This window comes from Chrysemys picta, chromosome 1, assembly GCF_011386835.1.
Source record: "Chrysemys picta bellii isolate R12L10 chromosome 1, ASM1138683v2, whole genome shotgun sequence".
NCBI classification, from domain to species: domain Eukaryota; kingdom Metazoa; phylum Chordata; order Testudines; family Emydidae; genus Chrysemys; species Chrysemys picta.
Window position 1 is genome coordinate 121484451 of NC_088791.1, and position 23117 is coordinate 121507567.

The window sequence follows — 23117 nt, forward strand, 5'->3', positions numbered from 1 at the left end:
TTTAGGCAAGTCACTTAACCTAAAATCCCCCTCTGAAAATGGGATACTTCACTTCACCAGCATGCTATGAGGAGAAATTCAATAATAAAAAATAATAAAAGGTTTTTTATATAACCTATATTTATATAGGTTTCACTCTATATGCATCTGAAGAAGTGGGCTGTAATCCACGAAAGCTTATGCTCTAATAAATTTGTTAGTCTCTAAGGTGCCACAAGTACTCCTGTTCTTTTTAATAATACTATCGAGACAATCAGAAACTATGTGATGGGGGTCATCAAACGTACGTGGATAGAGCAGGCACTGTCTCTTAATGGTTGTACAGTGCCTAGTACAACAGGGCCCACATCACAGCTAGGATCCTCTAGGCACTACTGGAATACAGATAGTAATAGATACGGATTGAGGCATTGGCCGGGGATTTAGGAAATCTAGTTTCTTCCTCTGCCACAGCCATTCTGGGTGACCTTGAGCAAACTGCTTAATCAATCTGTGCCTCCCTTTGCCATCAGTAAAATGGGGGTGGTAATACTTCCCTCTCACGCAGGTGTGTCCTGGGGATCCATTCATTAGTGCTTGAGGCACTGATACTGCAGAGATGGGGACCCTGTTAGTAGCTGGATTTTGCAGGCAAGCCCTGTTGCTGTAACAATTCCTTGCTACCCTATGAAGTTACTTGTCACAGGAGAAAGAGGCTTTTAAAAAAGCTAGTTGAAGGTTAAGCCTGAACGAAGGAGAGACCTACAGGGGGAGGGGGAAGGAAGGGCGGGTTTGGCGTTGGGGGTCATACAAACTGGTTTTGTGGATGCCCTAAGAGGTGTGAGATAGGGACTGGGTTTATAAAGACTCATTCATGTAGCTGAGGGGCACAGAGATTAGAGGTCCGCTTTGCAGCTGAAAACTTTTGCCTCTTGAGAGCCGTACTTCTGCAGCCCTGCGGCCGGCGACCAAACCCCTTCCTGAAAGTGACTCAAGGAGTGGCTGGCCCATTTGGGGCCGGGACGTGGGGGGAGGCTGCAGCCGTGCGCCTGTGTCCTTGAAGGGGATTGAGTGAGGCTGGGGGGCGGGCAGCGCTCGGGTTTCCAATCACAATAGCGAAACCGGAGGAGACGACGCCGAGCAGCTGGGCAGGATCCGCCTCTTTCTTCCCTTGCGGCCGGGGCTGACATTGTCTTAGCTCCGCACGACACAGGTTGCCGCTGCGCCCGGCTCCTGCCTTCCTCCTGCGCCATCCGTCCCAACCCGGCTGAGCCATCCCCACAGGTGGGTATCGCGCTGTACGGCTGCGCTGCCCCCTGCTCATGGCGGGGAGGGGCTTTAATGGAAGGGACGAACCCCTCTTTCTCTTTCATAGGGCCTGCCTGGTATGTGGGCCTCTAGGTGGGGTACAGACCCCCCCCCGCGCTTTTGAGAGTCAGGCTCTCCTCTGGCTTGTGCATTGCTGCACTGTCTCTCCCCTGCCCCTTTGTAGCCGCAGGGCCGCTTGATGGGATGGTAGCAGGAGGGGATCCCACTTTGGGTAGGAGGGGGGATCGCCTCTCCTTTGCACTGCAGCTATTTAAAGAGCAATGGGGGGGGGGGGGCAGGAAACAGACCCCCCCCCCCGCCATTGCAGAAGGCGTTAATATTGAGCCTTTCGGGAAGGGCGCAGCTTCGTTGTCAAAGCCTCCGCCCCTCCCCGCTCCCTGCGAGGATGGATCATGGAAGTGACGGGTCGCTTGTCTCATCGCATTGCAGTGTCTCCATCCCAGGGATGGGGGGAAGGGCATGGAAGAGAAAATACCCCTCGGCGCCCCTTTCTTCTGGCCTAGAGGCCGGAGAAGTGAGCCCCGCGTGAAGGGCCCCCCCCCCTTAATCTCCCCTGGCTGCGGGCGGGGTGTCTCTCCTTTAGACCCCATGCACCCGGCTAACACGCAGGCTCTCCCCGCACCTGCGGGCGGGGGAGGAGGGCTGTGCCGAGGGCGCTCTGCCCTGTTGCACCGTTGCACGTGCAGCGGCCGGGCTGACTTGAGGACCAGCCGCGTGCCCTTGAGCCGCCCGAGCTGCTGCTCTCACACCCCGCTGGCGGGCGCGCGCCGGGATTCGGGGAGGCAGGGCCCTGTGCACGCGCACGGCGGGGTGGGGGAGGGAGGAATGAGAGATGGGCAGGCGTTTGCGCGCGCACGGCGCGGATCCGCTCCTGCCGCTGCCTCCCCCTAGTGCGTGGCGGGGCCCGCGCGGCGCTGCAGGCAGGCAGGGCTGAAACGTGGCCGGGCGAGTTCTCGCTGCCCTGGAGGCGGCAGGGGCAGCAGCAGCCCGGGCCCGCCACACCAAAGAGGAGCCCTAAGACGTGATCCCGTAGCCGCAGCTTTGGCTGAGCACGCCACCTCCAGGGGCTCTGGGGGTAGCGAGAGCCGGGATCCCTGCGAGGCGCAGAGCAAACCGCATCCTGCCCTGACTCACGCATGACTCAGGCTAAGAGCAGCCACCTCCACCCTTCCTGACCTGACTGTCCCAGCCGCTGAAAGCCTGTGGCCCCCGCTGATTGCCTGCTGCCACCTCGCCTTCCCCCGCCAGTGTCTAATTCAGTATTAATTAGATGGCACATTTGAGGCATGTATGTCCTTTCTGCGCTGAAGAAGTTTTTCTGCTGTTAGGAAAGAAAAAACGAAAAAAAACCCCCCAAACACGACATCCTTTTGGTAAAGTTAGAAAAGAGCAAAACTAAGATCGCCTGTGCAACTTCAATCCAGCCCCCGTCCCTGTGCCTTCTGAGACAGTCTTTAATGACATGATCACATACTAGTTTTCTCCAGGACCCCTGCCTCATTCAGGGACTGGGTAGCTGGCCCTCAGGCCTTATTTACTGCCTTCCATCCAAATCCTGCACTGAACACAACATTATTAATTTCCTGCTGGGGGTTTCTGTGGTGCTCTGACCTTAGAATCAGAGTGCTTTACAAAGACTTTATCTTCACAACAGCCTTGTAAGAGTTGCTGGTGTTATTCCCCCCATTTTACAGCTGGGGAACTGAGGCACAGACAGGTTAAGGCCAACGTTGTCAAAAATGCTCACTAATTTTGGGTATCCATTTTGAGATAAATAGGGCCTGATTTTTTTTTTTTCAGCGTATTTGGCATTTTTATTGCAGTTGATATGTTCAAAAAAGCTCCAGTCAAGTGTACTTGCAGTTGTGAGTGTTCAGCGCTTTCTGCAAATTTGGGACCACATGCCTTATGTTAGGCATGCAGAAAATGAAGGACATGCATATAGTGACCACGTGTGAGAATGTTAGTTTAAGCAATTTGCCCAGCATCACACACAAGCTCTGTGGCAGAGGCAGGGATAGAATTTAGTTCTCCAGGGCAGCCTTCCGATGCCTTAACCAGGAAACCATCCTTTCTCTTCCAGTAAACCTCTGACTCATTCAGTACACGCCTTTCAATTTCTGCAACATATGAAGGAGAATGAAACAACACTCATTCTGCAGAATGAATATTTTTGTCTGGTTTTATTTTCCCCCCTCTGATTCCCAGTATGCCTTAGGAAATACTTCCTTGAACATTGTATGTTGAGAATTCTACAGATGGAGAAATGATAAATGAGTTCTTGCCTCTAGTGTATTAGCTGATTTTAACAGGTTTCAGAGTAACAGCCGTGTTAGTCTGTATCCGCAAAAAGAAGAACATGCTCTAATAAATTTGTTAGTCTCTAAGGTGCCACAAGTACTCCTGTTCTTCTTTTAGCTGATTTTAAGATTGTTTTGCCCTTGACTTGTATGTGGATCAAGAGAAATACATGAGCATTGGGACAAATTTTCCAAAGCATTTGCTAATTTTTGGGTCCCAAAATCTTTTGGGCAATCACTTATTTTGACTTGCCTCCATGGACTGGCACAGATTGATACACACAGATCACCTAGATATCTAGTTGCTCAACAGCAATTACAAATTCTGGCTCCAATCCCCTGTTGTCATCACTGGAGCTTCATGCATGGCCAGGAGTCAGCCCTCATTGAGCTGCTTGTAGGACAGGGTCACTGTTTGCAAATATATATTGGAGTGTGTGTATGTGATTCCAAAACATAGGTACCGAATATGGAGAGTGTCTTTAAATATTTGGCGTGGGAAGGGAAGCGAAGGGGGAAAATCAGGAAGAGACAAGGCTTAGTGGTGGTAACTTACAAGTTGATCAAAGTGGGTCTCTGACACTAAATAAAAATGAATGCCAGGTTAGCTCAGTTCTAACACAGTTTATTATACACAAATGGATTGGAATATTAACATTTCTACATAAAGCCGCAAAGGCAAAAAAGACTCACCATGTATTTGGAATGAAGGGAACAGTGGGGGAGCCATTTAAGTAAGTGAACACTGTATTTATTCAGTGCTTTCCATCCAGAAGGTTTCAAAGGATTTACAAACTTATAAGTATTTCTTAACCAACCACTGAAATGCAGCTATCACAAAGCAGCTGTCTTAACACCTCACAGCAACAGTGCATATAGAGAGGAAAAAGTACATTGTATCCTAATGAAATTGAAGTGACAATTTTAGGTGGGTAGAGTGTAATTATTGAAATAGAATTGGACAATGCCAACAGTACTCATGTATCTGCCTAGTGGGTTATATAAACAATTGTTTTCAGTAACTTGGAAATGTATATCTATATATGGCAATTTTATTTGTAAATTTCAGTGTTGGAGGCTAAAGTAGCTATCTTTCTTTTTTTAATATGAAGAACGTGGGAAATTTGATTGGGTTTAATCTATGGAGTTTTGTATGTGTCTCTCTTTTCTTGCAGAATACAATGGCTACTTTACAAGAGAAACTGATTACATCAATTGCAGCAGAATCCACTACCCCTAACAATAAGATCACCGTAGTGGGGGTTGGCCAAGTTGGAATGGCCTGTGCCATCAGCATTCTTGGAAAGGTATAGTTCAAGAACAATATGGAGCTAAAGTAATCGAAATTTTATAGTGCTACAAAATCTGATTGACGTCTTTGTGTGAAAATGGAGATAAATATGACAGACTAATATAAGAATAGTCTGATTAATTCTATACATTCCTCCTAAATGAACCCCTCTGCTCCACATGAGGCTTGTCTTCTCATTGTGTTTGTTCCCAGTTTATCTCCTCTCTGACTCTTATAGTTGTCTCATGTTCAGGAAAAGGTCTGATTGTCCTTTTCCAAAGTTGCAGACCGCCAGGTTGGCTTTGTGTACAATGGGTCTGCAACCTCTTGCCAAACTTTTTTTGCTGTTGATTCTTCCAACGTTCCAGGCCTTTGGAAAATGAGTCCAGAGTCTGCTACTTGATAGCAGGGCCGTCGGGGGGGGGAGAACTTAAATGGAGACAGATCAGAGATCATTGTGAAATGTGTGGTAGACACCAAAACTATACACACTCAACTTACTACCTTCTTCATTCATCCAGGGCCTGATTCAAGGCCCAAATGAAAAAACTCCCATTGACTTCACTAGGCTTTGGATTAAGCCCTTATTGCCTAGTTGTCCAACTTTCACTGTAGAATTTTAAAGTAGCTAAAATTGAGTGCCAAATTCTCAGATCATGATTCTGGTTTCATGTTGCCCGTATTCAGGCAGATCTCCCATTGCCTCTTTAAGGACTGACTAAAACCTCAGTAAGGACCTCAGAATTTGACCTTTTGTTTTTTGAGAGGGCAAAAGTTTGCAAGTAGCTGTTTCCTTTTTTTCTTACTTTGTTTAAGAAGAATAAGAAAAATTGGGAACTAAGGGCCAGATTTTTAAAGATATTTAGGCACCTAAAGATGCAGGTAGGCACTTGGTGGGATTTTCCAAAATATTGATTTCAAGGCGAGTTAGGTACCTGTATTACTTTGAAAATCCCACTAGATGCCTATCTGCAATGTAAAGCACCTAGATCTTTAGATTAATTTGGCTCTAAAGTCCCTTGTAGGAAAAAAATTAAATGTGCTTAAGTCGTATTGGAAGTCAGTAGGGATAGATTGAAGCATATGCTGAAGTCATTTTCTGAATCGGAGTCTTACTTATTGAGGGTCAGATTTTGAAAAGTACATAGGCGCTTAAAGATGAAGACAGGTGCTTAGGCACTTATGAAAATCCCTCTAAATACCTTTAAATATCTGGCCCTAAGAACCTGTTCCTGCAAATTACTCTCTCCAGGCCATTTCTACATGGAATAGCTTACAGGATCAGCGCCCAAAGCCATGCACATACCACTAAACCATTAAGGGACACAAAGTTAATTTGAGAAGTTAATAATTAACAGTGACTTAGCCATAGGCCAATGCACCAAAAATACAATATACTACTGTAAAACTTAAAATAAATCCAGAATTTTAAATATCAGAAATAACCATAAATACAAATTAAAAAGAACATAAGCCAATTAGAGCATACATCACTATGTCAATTTCCTTTTCCTTATTTTAGTAGCTGAACACAGAAATAGGGTAATCACTTGGATCACAGATACATTGCCAGTTCCTAATAAATACTTTTGTTTTCTGAGAGGAAAAAGGCATCTGGAACAAAAACAGGGAAAGACATTTTGACCTCAAGGGCAATACAAATTACAATATAATAAATAATGGGGTAAGTCTTCTACCTGTCCAGAGCTGCATGGACAAAGGTGGGTACATTTCTTCGTGCCAGTATATTTGTCTTCTAAGTAAGCTGTCTGCATAAATTGAAAGTAGAGAGCTCTAAAAGCCCTCCTTAATTTGTTAATGGACAAATTGTCTAAATATCTGGAATACCCATGAATCCTTTTAACAAGGGGAAACCAAGGTGACATCTTTGTAATGGAAACAACTGCCGTGCTTATTAATATCCTCTAATCTCAACTTGATTAGAGATTTCACATTTTTAAATTTAAATCTAATCATTTCCAATTCTGAGAAGACTTTAACCAAGGAAACTTACATGAACAGGCCCTACCGATCTGTTCCTCTAAGTATAGCCTTGGCCACTGCTGTGGGTGCATACTATGAGAGCGAAGCAAAAAAATTAATATTACGGTATTGCACTTTGGACAGAATAGAAATTGTGCCTGTTTCAGCTCTAAGAAGAGCAGCTAGGAGATTATTTGGGAGACGAAGAAGCTTCCTAAGAAATTTGTTTTGGATCACTTCTAGTCCTGTGGGATCATTCCATCCCCATATTTCTGCACCATACAAAATTTCAGTGCACACCTGGCCTCAAACAGTCTAAAGGCTGGTGCAGGTAAGTTGCACCCATGAGTCCCAGTGTAATGTAACACAGCTTGCATTGAATTTGAGGCATTCTCTTTTGTTACCTGAATATGTTTATCCCATAATCCATTTTCTGAGAACCAGATACCCAGCTAGGCAAAAGAACTAATTTGTTGAATATATTGCCCATCAATCTTCCATTTATGCAACCTCCACCTTCAACTAAAATCATTTACTTTAGTTTTGGAGTAATTTAGCAAAAGGCCCTCTGTTGACAGTATAAACCAAATGCATTTAATATACACTTTAGTCCCACTGATGTTTGTGATAATGGACCCATATTATCTGCATATAATAAGACGAACGCTGGGTAATCCATGATTTTAGGGGGGAAATACTGATCCACTTTCTATTAACTTGACTTAAAAAAAAAATCTTAAGAAAATACACTGTTTCTGGTACTGTGCTTTTAAAATAGTATGTCATTAGGGTATTTTTTTAAAATGCCTTTAAAACCGTTCAAAGGTTTTTCTCCTCCCTTGTGGATGTTTAGAAGAGAATGCTCAGCAAGGGAGAAACTGATGTACCATGCAAGGAAAACAGTGATATTAACCACCCACAGATGTCATAAATAAAAAGTTGTAGTTATTTTTCATGTTACAAATAGCTATAGAAAATCAGTTCAATCATGTGGAAGTATGAAATGTCATGCCAAATCATTAATTCATCATGAAATATCCTTAGGATGTGTTTTTAAAAAAAACACATTGTGCTTGCCTTTCTCCATCTCAACTCAGCATCATTCTTGCTGGAAAAGCAATGAGATCTGTAAAACTGGCAGAGTGGGAACCCAGTGAAAGTGACTGTTAACCTCTTTATTGAAGGATGCATACTGGTTTATAGTCCTAAGAAGAGCTCTTTACAGCGTCAAATTCTGCCCTGGGAATCACAGGCATCCACCTCCCATTGAAGTCAATGTGAGTTGCATGTGCATAACTAGTGGTAGAAATTGGCCCTTACAAATTTTAAGCCAGTTTATAGCTGGATGGATTTAGTCCCTTTCACCTGGCTTCTACTCTGTCAGTGGCACAAATGGCATCACTTTTCATCAAGCTGGCCGCCTCCTGCATTTTGGCTCAGAATTGGCATCTCTTCCTTACAAATTCCAGTTGGAATTTAAAAACATGTTTGTAACAAACTGTTCGTGGGCGTTGAGCCATCTTGATAATTGTGCCTTGCTTTATGAACTCTCAGACTGTTGGACTCCACAAAATGGATGCTGCCTTCAATTAAGCCGTAGCCTAAATTTTGCACTTACCCAATATTTCCAATATTATCTTAAAATTTAGCACATCAAATTCACCACTGTCCATGTGACATTGTTGAAGTTATAGTTCAGAGTTCATTTTTTCTGGTATAGCATCTCAATTAATATACACGTGAATGGTGTTAATTTTATTCTTGAAGGGGGTTGCATTTTTCACGTCTGCTTCTAGTTAGCAATAAGAAGTCATTGAGACCTGTGTGCTCTTTCAGAAGAACTTGAAATACTTTTTCCACAGCTTTAAAGGTGAACTATATCTTTTTGTAAAAGCATTTAAGCTGTATCTGTGTCTTATCTTGTATGCTTTATTCATGTGAGTGCTACTATTGAGCCAAATTCCTCTCTAGAATACACCAGTATCAATCCAGCAAAGCGGTTGGAGCTATTCCAGATATACTCTGGTTTCATGAGAGCAGAATTCGGCTCCTAACTTCATTGGATCTCCTTAGATAAATAAGGGTCACAAGATCAAGTATCTGAGCCCTGGTCTACACTGGAGAGGGTGGGGGGTCGATTTAAGTTACGGAACTTTAGCTATGTGAATAACGTAGCTGAAGTCGACGTACTTAGATCTACTCACCGCAGTGAGTCGACTGCTGACGCTCCCCCATCAACTCTGCCTGCACCTCTCAGCCTGATGGAGTACAAGAGTCCGGGAGAGCACTCGGGGGTCGATTTATCGCGTCTACGTCTAGACCGCAATAAATGGACCCCTGCTGGATCGATCGCTGCCCACCGATTCAGTGCGTAGTATAGACATACCCTAAATGTCCTAGATCTTTAAAAGAACATAGATGTAGATTTTATAAGCCTAATTCTGATTTCACTCACTCTTATCAGTTGTACACCTGTTTAATCAACTCACTTCACTGGAGTTCACTTTTTGATTTACATTCATATAACTGAGATCAGAGTTTGGCCCTGCAAATGATTTTTAAAATAAAGCAAGACTCGAGTACAAGCCCTTGGAATTTTCCTGCAATAGTTGGTGGTATTGGTTGTGGAAAGAAGTTGCTCTGAGTGCAATAAAATAAATTGATTTGTAACTAACATGGTTTTAAAATACGTACTTTTAAATTTAAATACACATATTCTGTGTTTCTGATTTGAGATGCCTTTTAGAAATATAGATAGCGTCGCGTTATGTTTGTTTCAAGTCTTCCTATTTTCAAAGCACTTTGCAAACACTAACCAGTCAAGCCTCATAATGATATAAGAACCTATTATCAATTTTACAGAGGAGCAGACAAGACAGAGATGCATGCTTGAGGGTAACGTTTTCAGAAGCACCTAAGTGACTTAGATGCCCATTTTCAAATGGATTTAGGCACATAGGGCAGTAGTAGAGAGAAGTCCTGAACAGAGTTTCAATGTACTTTTATTGGCATGACAAGCTATACAAGTGATGCCAACGTTTCAACAATAACAACAAAACAGCAACAGAAAACCCAAACCACCACTGCCACAACCAAGTGTATCTGCCAGAGGGAGATTAAATCCTAAAAGCGTCTCATATTTTAGTCATTGAAGTAGAAAGTGTCTATCATCCCTCCAAAATCTCAGAAAGCTTGGGGAGTGGGAGAACTTTGAGACTATCTCCCAATCTCCCCCTGCTGGACAAAAACCAAATGTGGCTGAACTTAAGTTTAACAAAGTGACACTGTTTTAGCAGTCCAGGTGGGGAGAATTAGGAACAGTTCTGATTTAGAGCTGGTCAAAATATGGTGAAAATTTTTTGTGAAAACTCTGACCATGTCCAATTTTAATGAAAACTTTGATTAAGCTGGTTGAAGCTGTATTGTGTCACTGAATGTTAATTTGAGGTAACTGATAGCAGTGTGAGCTTTCCATCAAAAATCTGGGGCAAATATTGTCTTGCTTGGATATAGAGCAGAATGTAATTCTTACAACTAGTACAGAGACTTCGGCATATTTTTCTAAGTAAATAACTAAGGCCATGTCTACACTCCCACTTATGACGGCAAAACTTGTGTCACTCAGGGGTGTGAAAAAAACACCCCCCTGAGCAACATAAATTTTGCCGAAATAAGTGGGATTGTGCACGGTGCTATGTCAGCAGGAGAACTATCTTAATGACAAAGGGGAAGCTCCAGAGTAAGGATTTGTGGCTTTTCCCTCTAAACAGGGAAGTGGGAAATGTAACCTGAATCGTAAACTTTTACTGTGCTTTAATAAGGGTTTCTAATACTTTTGCTACTGGAGTGTGTTTTTATGTGTCTCCACTGTCACCATCTGAACTGTCCCATGCTTCCATTTTTGGTCTAGTGATTCAGAAGAGATGCTTTACCAGAGTGTGACATTAATATACTCTATAAAGAGCGCCATATAAACTACATCATTACTTTTTAACTCAACAAAGGAAGCTTTGAAAAATAGTAAAATAATAATACACAGTGAGCCCTTTGTGTGATGTCCATATTGTATTCCCTCCACTCCCCACACAGGGTCTTTGTGATGAGCTTGCTCTGGTTGATGTTTTGGAAGACAAACTAAAAGGAGAAATGATGGATCTGCAACATGGGAGCTTGTTCCTCCAAACTCATAAGATTGTGGCAGACAAAGGTAAACTTGGGATCTTGCTTTTAAAATACAGATATACTGTAAATCTACACAATAATGGGAATGCACTCAGGGTCTTGCATTCTGGCAACAAGCTCAGGGCTTGATGTTACCTGTGAAGGTTGAGGCTTAGGTTAAGACTTAAGGGAAAAGAGCAGATAACATATTTAAACAAATGAGGGGCATTCTGCTAAAACTGAAACCACTTCGATTTTTCAAAATCTAAATGGCTTCTTCTTTTCCCATCCCTAATTAACACTGAACTGTCCATCTGTAGTGGATTTCAACCAAGAATCGTAAAACAGATATTAAAGAAACTTCAGAATTCCTGGGAGGTGGAGAAAATACTAACCTTATTTTATAGGTGAGAAAGCTGAGGCCCAGAGGCGCTAAATGACTTATCCAAAGCTACAGAACTGCAAAGTTGAGAACAGAACCCTAAATTTCTATGTCCTGATTTGATCAGTAGATAAGAACACCGTCTCTTAAGAAATTGTGTGGATCTATTGAGATTGAACATTTTTCATTTCTAACCAGAGTATTTTACACACACGTGGAGCTATTTAGAGCAGTCTGTAGTTGCACATTGTTCTTGACGTTGACTTTATTCAACCGTGTTCTGTATTTTTCTTCCTCTCCTCTATAGATTATGCTGTCACAGCTAATTCTAAGATTGTGGTAGTAACTGCAGGAGTTCGCCAGCAAGAAGGGGAGAGTCGCCTGAACCTGGTCCAGAGGAATGTGAATGTCTTCAAATTTATTATTCCTCAGATTATGAAATATAGTCCCAATTGCACCATCCTTGTGGTTTCCAACCCAGGTAAAACAGTGTTTTAATGTACAAAGTAGAATTCATGAGTTTTGTAGAACTGGCCTTTAATTTGAAGTTCTGCCTAGTTACAGTAGGAAGTATGTAGAAATGTGTGTCTTCTGTATGTTCTGTGGTGTCCGCTACTAGTGGTGAAATGAAAACATGATTTACATTTACTGTGGCCGCCCTGTGTACGCAGGACTTTGAACTGTTTGAAAACCCTGCTAGACATTAATTATGTTTCAAAGCTCTAGGTATATTGGCTTAAAAGCTGCTGATAGTTTAAGCAGCCTGGCTCAGAACCCCATGAGTGTGAAAGAAGGTGCAATTTCAATAATTAATTTTAGGAAACTTGTTTAATTATAGCTTTTATGAGCATCTAAGCATCCAGATGCAAAGATATGGCTATCTGTCTGAATGACAAATCCAGCTTGAGAATGTATTAACATCATTCATTGATCACAAAAACAATACTGAAATGTAAAATTAAAAATTTCTTGAATATAGTTTCAGGAAAAGTTTGTGCATTGAGGATAAACTTTAGACATCCTGGATTTCGGTTCTGCACACTCCTCAACTTAGCTTTAACTGAGATCAACTGGGGAAGAAAAGTTAGAATAGAAACATTTGAGTAAATATATACTAGAGAGTGCATTAGGTTACAAAAGGTTTAGTTAAACAGATTGTACATGTTCACACTATATAGCACTGGAGGATCAAGCCTGGCCATTAATACCACATTTATAGACACCAGAAATACCTGAGAGAGAGGCAGAGCTTGCCACTTCTGCTATTCTGTTCAGGTTCCTTTAGACCCAAGCTGAGCAATACATCACACAAGAATGTGCCATCAGTTAGGAAGCATGGGAGTTAGGGTGTCATAATAGCATTCTTACGTTGTTAGATATTCTCTAGAGCCAGAGGTGCACCATTTCACAAGCACTGATGTTTTTTTAAGCTGCTGCCTCAGTAGGTGAAACCCAACTATAACAGCTCAATATAGATGAGTTTCACATTCCTATTTATAAAATTTATTCAAAGATTAAATTGGCTGTCGCTCAGGCCAAAAAAGTGCTAGGAGAGGACAACTGTGTGTTGCCTTTTTTTTTTTTTTTTTAAACTGTGCCCTATGCTTTCTCCAAACTTGTAGAGCTCCTACTTTCCCCGTCTTCTGTGGTTGGAACTATGGATGGTATATTACGGTGGATCTGGGTGCCTGGCCCACATGGGTTAGGATGTATACCCCTGACATTCTGCCCCCTGTTTTGCGTAGATAATTCCTGACAGGATCAGGAGTAATCTTCGTGGTGGCTGTTTGTGCAGCCATGGCCAATCAGGAGATGGGCCGTCATTTGTGCAGCAATAACTTGTACCATGTCTGCACTACGGGCACTTGGGACCTGAGTTTTGCAAGTTATGTAACTCCCAAAACAAATTATTGGCCTTTGAAGTCCAGTCATTTGGTTCTAAGGCAGGACTTGTCATTACTATTGCCTGTCTTTCTCGGATATTGTTCTAGGTTCTGTACCTTTCTTCACACCCCTTTAGTTTGTTATGTATTTGGGGTTTTTTGGACCATTCCCAAATAGCTTATTAATTTGAGTTGCCTGAAAATATAGTAGCACCATACAGACTAGTGCATAGAAGTCACTTAGCGCCATGATGTAAATTAGGCAGTCCTCATCCAAAGACAGTTCTATGCAGAAGTATCTCGTTTTTCATGTACCAAATATTGCACATTATACGAAACAAGAAATGTGCCTTTGAAAATTCAGATATGTTTTATTATAAATCCATTTACTTCAGGCACATTTAAGTTAGATTCTCAAGTGGAAGGCAAGATCTCCAAACACAACAAACTCCCGGGAATATTTAAGTAGCCTCAGTTCCTGTGTCCACAGGGCCCAATCTCTTTCCAGCCATACCAAGGAGAAACCTCCCCTGGTTTTAGCCTCTAGGACATACCCTCCAGTGAACGCCTAAAAAATGGCTTTTATAATTGCAGACAGAGCCCCAACATTCCACAAGTGAGATAAGCCGTCCTATCCTCTACTCCGGTTAGGCACGAGCTGCTTTATACAAGTGAACCCAGCTGAACACTCTGTTTCTCTGACTCGTAAGAGGCTACCCTGTCACACGCATTAAGGCAGTAATTTAAGTAAATCTGTATATGGCTAAATTAACCAACTCATTGTCTTTATTCTCTTTTCCAGTGGATATATTGACCTATGTCACATGGAAGCTAAGTGGGCTGCCCAAACACCGTGTGATTGGAAGTGGCTGCAATCTAGATTCAGCTAGATTTCGCCATCTGATGGCTGAAAAACTTGGCATCCACCCCACCAGCTGCCATGGCTGGATCTTAGGAGAACATGGTGATTCTAGCGGTAAGGAACACGTCTGCTGTCTTTTGGAATGAGAGAGACCAATAAATAGCTAATGCCTTGAAAGAGCGGGTACGTGCTGATACTTGGTCAGCTGTTTTTTGTGTGTATGTGGGAGTACCAGAGCTAATTTCTCAAATGATTGAACAGTTTTATTTTTTTAAAGTCATACCCATTCCCCTTTGTCATATTCTTTAATGGTGGTCTGTGTAAAATTATGGATCACTAACAGCTAATTTTGGCCTTTATAAATATATAAATTAAAAAAAAAAAACTCTGTGTCCCATAACAATGATTGTGGTTTAGATTTTCAAAGAAATGTATGGGATTTAGCTATGTATCTGCCATTAAAAATAATGGAAGATATGTAGTTAAATCTTGTTTTGAAAATACCAACTCTTTCTTCTGTCTGAAGCTGAACCTTAAGAGTTATTGTTCAGTTTGCCTTTGGTCACTCAGTAGTTGCCTGTGTATTACAGCATGTGATTTGAATAACACTCTTTTGAGACTGCAATATTTATTCTTGGCAGGTTAACAGCAGAGTTTCTGTTACTGTAAATCATCAAAAATGCTGAGAAGTTCTGATTTAAGTCAAATACAAACAGTATTTTGGTGTATATTTCTCAATACTATTTAAAGAGAATAATAATAAAAGATAATAATAAACAGAAGACCCACATCTGGGTTTTACAGACACCAGTGTGCAGTTCCATAACTGAGAGCAGAATTTGGTTGATGGTATGCAAACACTTCGTGATCATACTTACTCCTTCTGTGTATGGCTGCTTCTCCTCCCTATTTATCAGTGTTCCCTGGACCTTAATGGATCAGAGGAATACTTCTCCCTCACCACTGAAATTTGTGCTATATGAGGGAATTGCCATTCTGGGGCTCACAGGAACCCTCTTCCTTTGTAGATAGATGTGTTGCACTCTCTATGTTCAGGACAAGAGGATGAGTGAGCAGCTTTCATGGAGGCAGACCCCAGTGCCTCTGTGTGGATCAACAAGCACTAATTTCTCTCTATTGTCACTTTGCCAATGCCTCCCAAAGCAATATCTAAAATAAATATATTTTTAGAGGTTAGACAGTTGAGTTGGGGCAAATATCCATTTCCTAGAGTTAGTAACTGTCTTCCAGATTTCAACCCAAAATAAATATTAAGAGCAAGTTGTTAACCCTTCAAAGGGCAGAGAGCTTTGTAATTAAAATATTGACCAGTATGATGCTAATCATTTTATAGCATTCTCCCCTCTCACCTACCAGAGCTCTTGGAACCCAGTACAGTGAAATAATAACAGATACAATACCATCTTAGCTGCTACTTTGCCTATCAAATAAAAGGCCAAAACATGAACAAAGTGGAGTGGGGAAGAATTGTAATCGTAACAGAAACTTACATACTCTCTCTGACATGTATTACAGTGGCTGTTTGGAGTGGAGTGAATGTGGCAGGCGTTTCCCTCCAGGAGCTTAACCCGGCCATGGGTACTGACAGAGACAGTGAGAATTGGAAAGAAGTCCACAAACTGGTGGTTGACAGGTACAGTGAAGGGGAATAAGGCGGAGCGCGATGTTACAAGTGGCTAAAGCACTTTTTTCCACCTTAATCACTTTCAATAGATCTCGATTGCACATTCGTTTGTGTGTTTGCATTTGCAAATGTAAGACCTGATCAAAACACGAAGTTACACTGGTTTAAGTAGATTGGTTTGACATCACACCTTCAGTTAAACCAGGGCAACATCTGTATGTAGATGATCCCCAACTCTTACATCCAGCATGTGCTTTCTCATATGAACAGTCCTTACTCACTGGATTAGCCCCATTGATGTAAATGGGACAGCAAACTATATGAGTAAGGACTAATGCAGGATTTACAGGATCAGTGTGTGTGTTTATCAGGAGACAGGATGGTCGTGTGGGAAGAGTAGAAGAATTGGAGTCAGAAAATTTGGATTCTGTGTCTGGCTCTCTCCTTGACTTCCTGTATAAAGTTGGGCAAGTCACTTACCCCTTCTCTGCTTCACTTGCCCCATTTGTAAAATGAGGAAAGTGCTTTTGTAAAGTATCCAGAAATGCCAAGGTTAAAAGTATTAAATATTGGTGTGTTTGATATGTGCATAGTCAGTGTGTGATGTTAACTTTTTAGGAGTTTTGTGTGTATGTATATATAAAATGTATTACGTTTATTAGCTAGACAATGTCATTCCAGTTCTTTGCTGCAATGATTCCATTGACTAAAGTAAAGAATCTGGCTAGTCACATCTGTGTTTTATATTCTCTGCTTACCATCACAAAGCAGTACCCTGTTCTTACCATTATTAGAATACGTATTGTAGTGTAATACCTAGCAATAGTATAATTGGATTTACATATTGAAAATATGGATTATGCAAACTCCACTCTTATCTCCCAGTGCTAAAATATTAAGTTCTATTAAGTATTGCAGTACTTCAGCCATTTTAAAATGTTACTTCAAGACTGATGTAATATCCAGAAAATGTCTTGAAAGTCCCTTAATATATATAATTGTGTCTTCTGCACTTTTCTCTTAGTGCCTATGAAGTGATAAAACTTAAAGGATACACTAACTGGGCCATTGGCTTTAGTGTTGCTGATCTAATTGAGTCTATGCTGAAAAATCTGTGCCGGGTTCACCCAGTGTCAACCATGGTAAAGGTAAGAGAGACTGTTCAATCAGCTGCTTAGTTTATTCTGGTATGATGACCGTGTTATATATGCATGGACTCCACTGAATTTGCTAAATTCTTGGTGAAGGAATCCTTGTAAAATGATACTACTCTATGAACTTGAAAAGAACTAGAGATAGTATTCTAATGGAAATTACCATTGTAGGTTTAAAGTCCACTAGCTGAGCTGACCTTTCTTCCTCTTCGCTCCTTCTTCCCCCCCCCCCCCCCCCCCCCCACACACACACACACCCACACCAGGAATTGTAAAGAGAATGTATTGTCTTTACCCAATGCAAAGTTTAGTTTGTGGGCCAAATTTGTCTCTGGTGGACTGCAGCTGAATCTGAGGGAAGATTTGCCCCAAAGGGATAATAATCCTAAAATTCCAGCTGGGACTCCAAAGGATCTTCATGGCAGAGGTCCTCTGGGAGAGGAACTGAATCAACATCTCCCAGGACAGCCCTGCACATGTTGGGGGCTGCACCAGCCAGCTCTAGGTCCCCTGACAGAGCAGAGGTTGTGGGCACTTTGAACTGTTGCTCCTTTAATCTCAAAGCCAATCTCAGGAATGCCAATCATTTTATTGTAAGGGTTTCTAACTATCTATATGTGCAGCCTATGGGCAAATGCTACGGTCAGTCACATTGGTGCAACTCTAAAATAACTCTGAGGTCAATGCATTTACTCTGGGTTTATGCCAATGTAACTGAAAGCAGATTTTGGTTTTTAGTGTCCTGTTTGATCTACTTTCTGTTTGTTTGTGGCAGGGCATGTATGGCATAGAGAATGAAGTTTTCTTAAGCCTTCCTTGTGTGTTAAGTGCCTCTGGATTGACAAGCGTAATCAACCAAAAGCTGAAGGATGAGGAGGTGGCTCAACTCAAGAAGAGTGCAGATACATTGTGGAGCATCCAGAAAGATCTCAAGGATCTGTAAACTTATGAATGTTAACTTCCAGCAGTGTAAAAACTGCATAGTGTGTGCATATGTGGGCTTTCTAGTTACTGTACATCTCTGGAGCTAACATTTCATTGATCTTCCAAAAGTGAAATGAGCTTTTGTCCACAGCAACTAAACATATGCTTGTTGTAATGTGTAGACTTTATGAACAAATAAAATTAACTTTCGAACATGCTTCATTCTCCTAAGGAGTCCTCATTTCCAGTGGTTATGATTTTCCAGCTATGCATGGAAATTTTCTCTAATGTTGCTTTTCATGTGTGTGTCTAAATATATATATCAAGGAGGCAATCCCTACTAAGATACTCAATTCATACAGGAGGAGGAGTTAACATTTGGTATTACCCATTCTCCTAAATCCAAATAAGGGAAATTCATTCCCAGATTTTCTTTTCATTAGGGCACCTTCTCTATCCCTCCGCAAAAAATGAGCCATAAAAATGAGGTCTGGATTTGTCTGTGTTCAATTCAAGATCTGTTTAGCTGAAAACACTACTAGTCTGTGATCCCGAAGTACATAATTTTTGGTTGTGAAATGTTGAACCTTAACAATCACATTCTGATACTGTTGATTTGCTTTTTATCCCTACTTTAATTCTCGTGTGCTTTTTAGTCACCTCTATCTTGGAGAATTACTAAAACTAAATATCAGTGTTTTATGCTGTTTGAAAACCAGAATTCCAGCCTTCATAGAGTACAAGTATCAAGGATTTGGACCAAATTCTCCCTTAACATATAAAACAGGCAGAGTTGGGCACTTAATCTCTAATTAGATTTTGGATGCTATTTGGGCAAGACTGTTTAAGATGTGCTGTATTAGGCAAAGCGGTGTGAATGTTATGCAACTTAAATTATGGTTATGCAAAAACCCAGCCTTTTTAAACTATGCCCTGAGGAATGAGCCATTGTCTGCTGATTACGTATTTCCCAGAGTCTCAAGATCAAAGGCCAAACCTGTATAGCGGAAAGACTGCACTATTCGTGGGAGATTCTGTTCCTGAGCTAAAGCTGTGGAAAAACTTCTTTGTCAGGTTTGAAGGACTGACTCCTAGGAGAGCTCGGCTGGAGTTAGGGGTGTGAGGTGGGGGTGATCTCTGGAGGGAAAGAAAAGTGAAGATGCAGGCCTGTTTAGGCTGTCTGGCTTGCTGGAGATATCACAGTGTAGGCAGGAAACTGCAGTCTGGAATAACCCTGGTCAGGAGTGGGAGAGATGCAAGTCTCCACCCAAGAGAGAAGACTACTGCGGAGCTGGGAGGTGGGTGCCCTCGAGGGACCACCAAGTGGGAATACAGGTGCAGTTGCCATGCACTATGAAAACTACAGGGAATTTTAGTTTCTGACCATCTCTCCTGCACTTTTTTTGGTTGGTTATTAACAGTAAAATAACCAGGAGCTGATGCATTGTTAAAAATTGATTTATGTAGAATAGCTTGGCCAGAGGTGTTCAACCCAAGAGTTGGTGGAGGCAAAAGTATCTTAAAACCACCTTTGTGGATCCTATTCACTCCCCAATCCTGGGGCCTTCTAGTCTGCCTGGCACAAAGAGAAGCTGTAGGGCTCTAGCAGTTTTGTGAAATAGTGGTAGTGCTGGTGTAAACAATGTGCTGGCAGATGATGCTGTTTTAGCCATCTCATGCTCACCTGCTCTGAGCAAGGCTAGGTAACAGGGTGTCTAAAAACATCAGCAAGTGGTGAGAGCCTTGCCTGCATTAGTATCCCAACTGTTGCTGCTCCTGTGGACGTGGACTGATGGCAGCAATGGTGGGAATGTTGGGGGTGTAAGGGGAGGTGAGTATAGACAAAGCTGAAAGACCATTCTATGGGTCTTGGAGAGGCCTGAGCTCTGAGGTGACAGTTTCCTTTTGCATAATAACTTCAAACTCTGAGTGTGAGAGAGATTGTGATTCAAACCCCCCCCCCTTTTTTTTTTAGCCAGAACTTTTAACTCCCTTTCCCTTGTTCCTTAATCCTAGTCTCCTTTCTGCAGGACTCAGTATTCAAAAAGAACGTTGTCTCTAAATTTTGCATGTTAAAAGCAAACAATCATCTCAAACGTCTTCTATTTAAATACTTTCTAAATGTAGGAGTTATTTTCTGCCCTTCAGGGCCTGCACACTGCTCCTATTGACTTCAGTAGAAGCCATGTTTTGCATCTGAGGCCAACATTTGGCCCAGTGCCTAATTCGTTCACCCCAGGGTGTACTCATGGTATGTGCTGGAGTGAGGACAAGTCTGTGGGAGAGGGGGAGCACAGAGAGGAGGGGTAGATGGGGTAAGGTGTTTGTGTGTTTGTGTGGGTGGCTGCCTGCCTATGCAGAGCTGAAGAGATGGTGTATGCACTGCCCCCCCACACCCTCACCCCTCATAGACACACAGGCAGATAAATTGCAGCTGGTGGGCCTACTGGATAATTACTGCTTAATGTCACATCTTTTGAAGGTTATGTTTAACAATGTGGGCTCTCTTGAAAATGTGGGCCTCAAAGTGGGCATCTGATTAATACTCAGAAATGTCTAGTGCCTAGGCTTTACTGGGACTATTCTGTCCCTTTACTATAAATTAAGATCCTGTTGTGGGAGTGGGGAAAGTACTGGATGGAATGAGTCAAGAGGATTTTTCAAGCTCCCATCAGAATTCTGTGAATGTATTTTTGGACGTTTCCTGACCACCTTAATTCCCCTCAACTCCATGTTTCATAAACCAGGAAGTCTGTTCTCCATTCTGAATTAAAGAGAGACTGCTCAGATTTTTTTTTTCCTTATGAGATGAAAGAAAATTCATAAGAATGTGAGTACCTAAGCAAACAACCTCCCTCCTGTAGCTCCACTCCTTTAAATAAATTAAAAAAGAGCCTCACCATAAAACAAAATAAAGGCTATTGATCATGAAACTTATCTTTCTACCATCACCAAAATTTAAAAAGAAAAATTAGTATAGGATTTGTCAAACTGCAACAGACCATTGGCTCATCAAGATCAGGGTCCTATCTCTAGCAGTGGTCACTCTCTGATGGTTCATAGGAGAAAACTAATCTGAGCTGCTCAGAAAGCAGATGACCCAATGCAAAATATTAAGTATGGGAAAGGAGGAGATGGTGTTGGTTATAAAGAATTCCACAGGCGATCATCCTTCCCCTGAAGCATGACATTTGATTACTCTCCTGTGCAACTTTAGCAGTAGACAGAGGCACAAAGTTAGGATCCAGTTCTAAAGTTGAGAATTTGGGTGTCATCTCTACTTATGCGCAGCTACAAAGATTTATGATCAACTTACATTTTCAGTCCTTAAACTCCTACTTTAGTGTTTTGGAGAAATTGACACAGTCCTTCACTGTGCTTTAAAAGCCTGAGTTCTGAATTTCTTTGTAGTGAGGTTGGCCCACCACACTAAGAAAGTGGCATCTACTACATGCCAATGGGAAGCTTCCAAGGGAGGTTGTAGGAGCCATATCATTGGAGGGGTCTGGTTTTTTTTAAATTAATTATTTAGGAGGTTTTAATAAGTTTACAAATCCTTGCCATGTAGATGTCAGAAACGAAACAATCATTACAGTCATCCGCTCTTTCTATTTAACAGGGTGTTGCAGAGTGACCATCATTACAACACCTATGTCTTTTCTAGTGATTTTATTAAATGGATTGAAATCTCTATGTACCCATTTAACAGACCAGGTATGTCTATCAAATGTTGATTTCCAAAAAATTGGACAGGTGTGTTAGCTTTTTTGCAGGTGAATGTACTTGGATTAGCGAATAAAAGGTAACCAAATATCTATCTGTCCTCTGTTTTGCTGGGTACATAATTGATGTGTTAACTTTTCCATACCCGCAACCTCCCATATTTTTTGCACCATTCCTCAATGGTTGGACTATTTTTCTTTTTCAATGAGAGGCTCCCAATAGCTACTAGCAGATAAGAGAGATCAATTCTTCATTTCTTTTTGAGTGACCACTTCCACTAGGTATCCCCAAGAGGATTTCCAAAGGATCATTTGGTAATAATATCCAACCATTTGTGATATTTGGTTATGGATTGCATCCCAATACTCTCTGACTAGACATGGTCACCGTATATGCATAAAATCTCCTGTTTCACCACAATTTCTCCAACACACACACATATATACACACACACACACAGAGTTTGAAGCTGTCCGGTGTTAGGTACCACTGAAGCAGTATCTTAAAGAAATTTTCTTTTATGGTGCTATACACTGAGGTTGCTGGTCCTCTTTTCCAGCTCAAACTGACTCCTTTGGGTTAATTTGTATATCCACATACATTTTCCAGCATGTAATTTTTTTGTTAGGAAAGTTGTCTGCAAAAATTGATATAAATTATATATTTTTTTTTCCTGAATGACCAGACACCATTGTTTCTCTTAAAGTTAGCTTTCTGTATGAAACAGGTCTTCTAGAAAGTTGAGTAGCATAATGCCTAACTTGAAAGCACTAGTATCAGGGGAGAGTGGGCCTGTTAGTTTTGATCTCAAAATAAATAGAAATGTTTCTTTACTAAATAGCTGACCAATTGTGTGTATTCCATGGCTCTCCCAATCTTGGAAGCTCTCTGGTCTGCAATTTGGGTTAAGCTCTGGCTTATTTGCAATGAATGTCACTGATGAGGTAAAAGAACTGATCTTATCTCTAGATTTTTCTCAAACCCACAGAGCAGCCTTTGCTAAAGAATATGTGTAAATTTCTGGAGGACATGATTTTTTTTTTTTTTTTAATTCATGGTAGCCTAGCAATGTTTACACTGTCAGTTTTCTTATCCAATTAAGACCCAGTGGTTGCCTGGGTTAGACCCACCAATCCACTATTGCTTTGGAGCCAGCTGGCGTGATAGTACCATAGAATATTTAGAACAGCTAGCTCATCCACCTTGTTTAATGGGTCTGTACAAAGTATCTGCTCTCATTCTTGGTCCTCCTCACTCCCCCCCTCCCCATATAAATTCTAACAACATCTTCTGCTAGGGATTATCTGGGATGATCACAGACAAATTTGAAACCAGAAAGATACCCCTGGCAGAATATTCATTTTGACTTTGTCTATTCTTCCCTCTTTGGAGGTTTTTAAGAACAGGTTGGAAAACATTGGTCAGGGATGGTCTAGGTTTACTTGGTCCTGTGTCAGCACTGGGAGCTGGACAAATTATCCTCTCAAGGTTCCTTTCAGCG

The 23117-nt window shown here is 41.6% G+C and overlaps 1 protein-coding gene across 1 annotated transcript; it reads left to right on the plus strand.

Moving 5' to 3' along the window:
• Positions 1-726: 726 nt before the first annotated feature.
• On the plus strand, positions 727-18110 carry LDHB (lactate dehydrogenase B). The gene is made up of 8 exons (XM_005296631.4): positions 727-1263; positions 4784-4915; positions 10972-11089; positions 11733-11906; positions 14111-14284; positions 15707-15824; positions 16840-16963; positions 17745-18110. Exons 2-8 carry the CDS (start codon positions 4790-4792, stop codon positions 17910-17912), a joined length of 1002 nt encoding a protein of 333 aa, XP_005296688.1. The 5' UTR covers positions 727-1263; positions 4784-4789; the 3' UTR covers positions 17913-18110.
• Positions 18111-23117: the final 5007 nt, after the last annotated feature.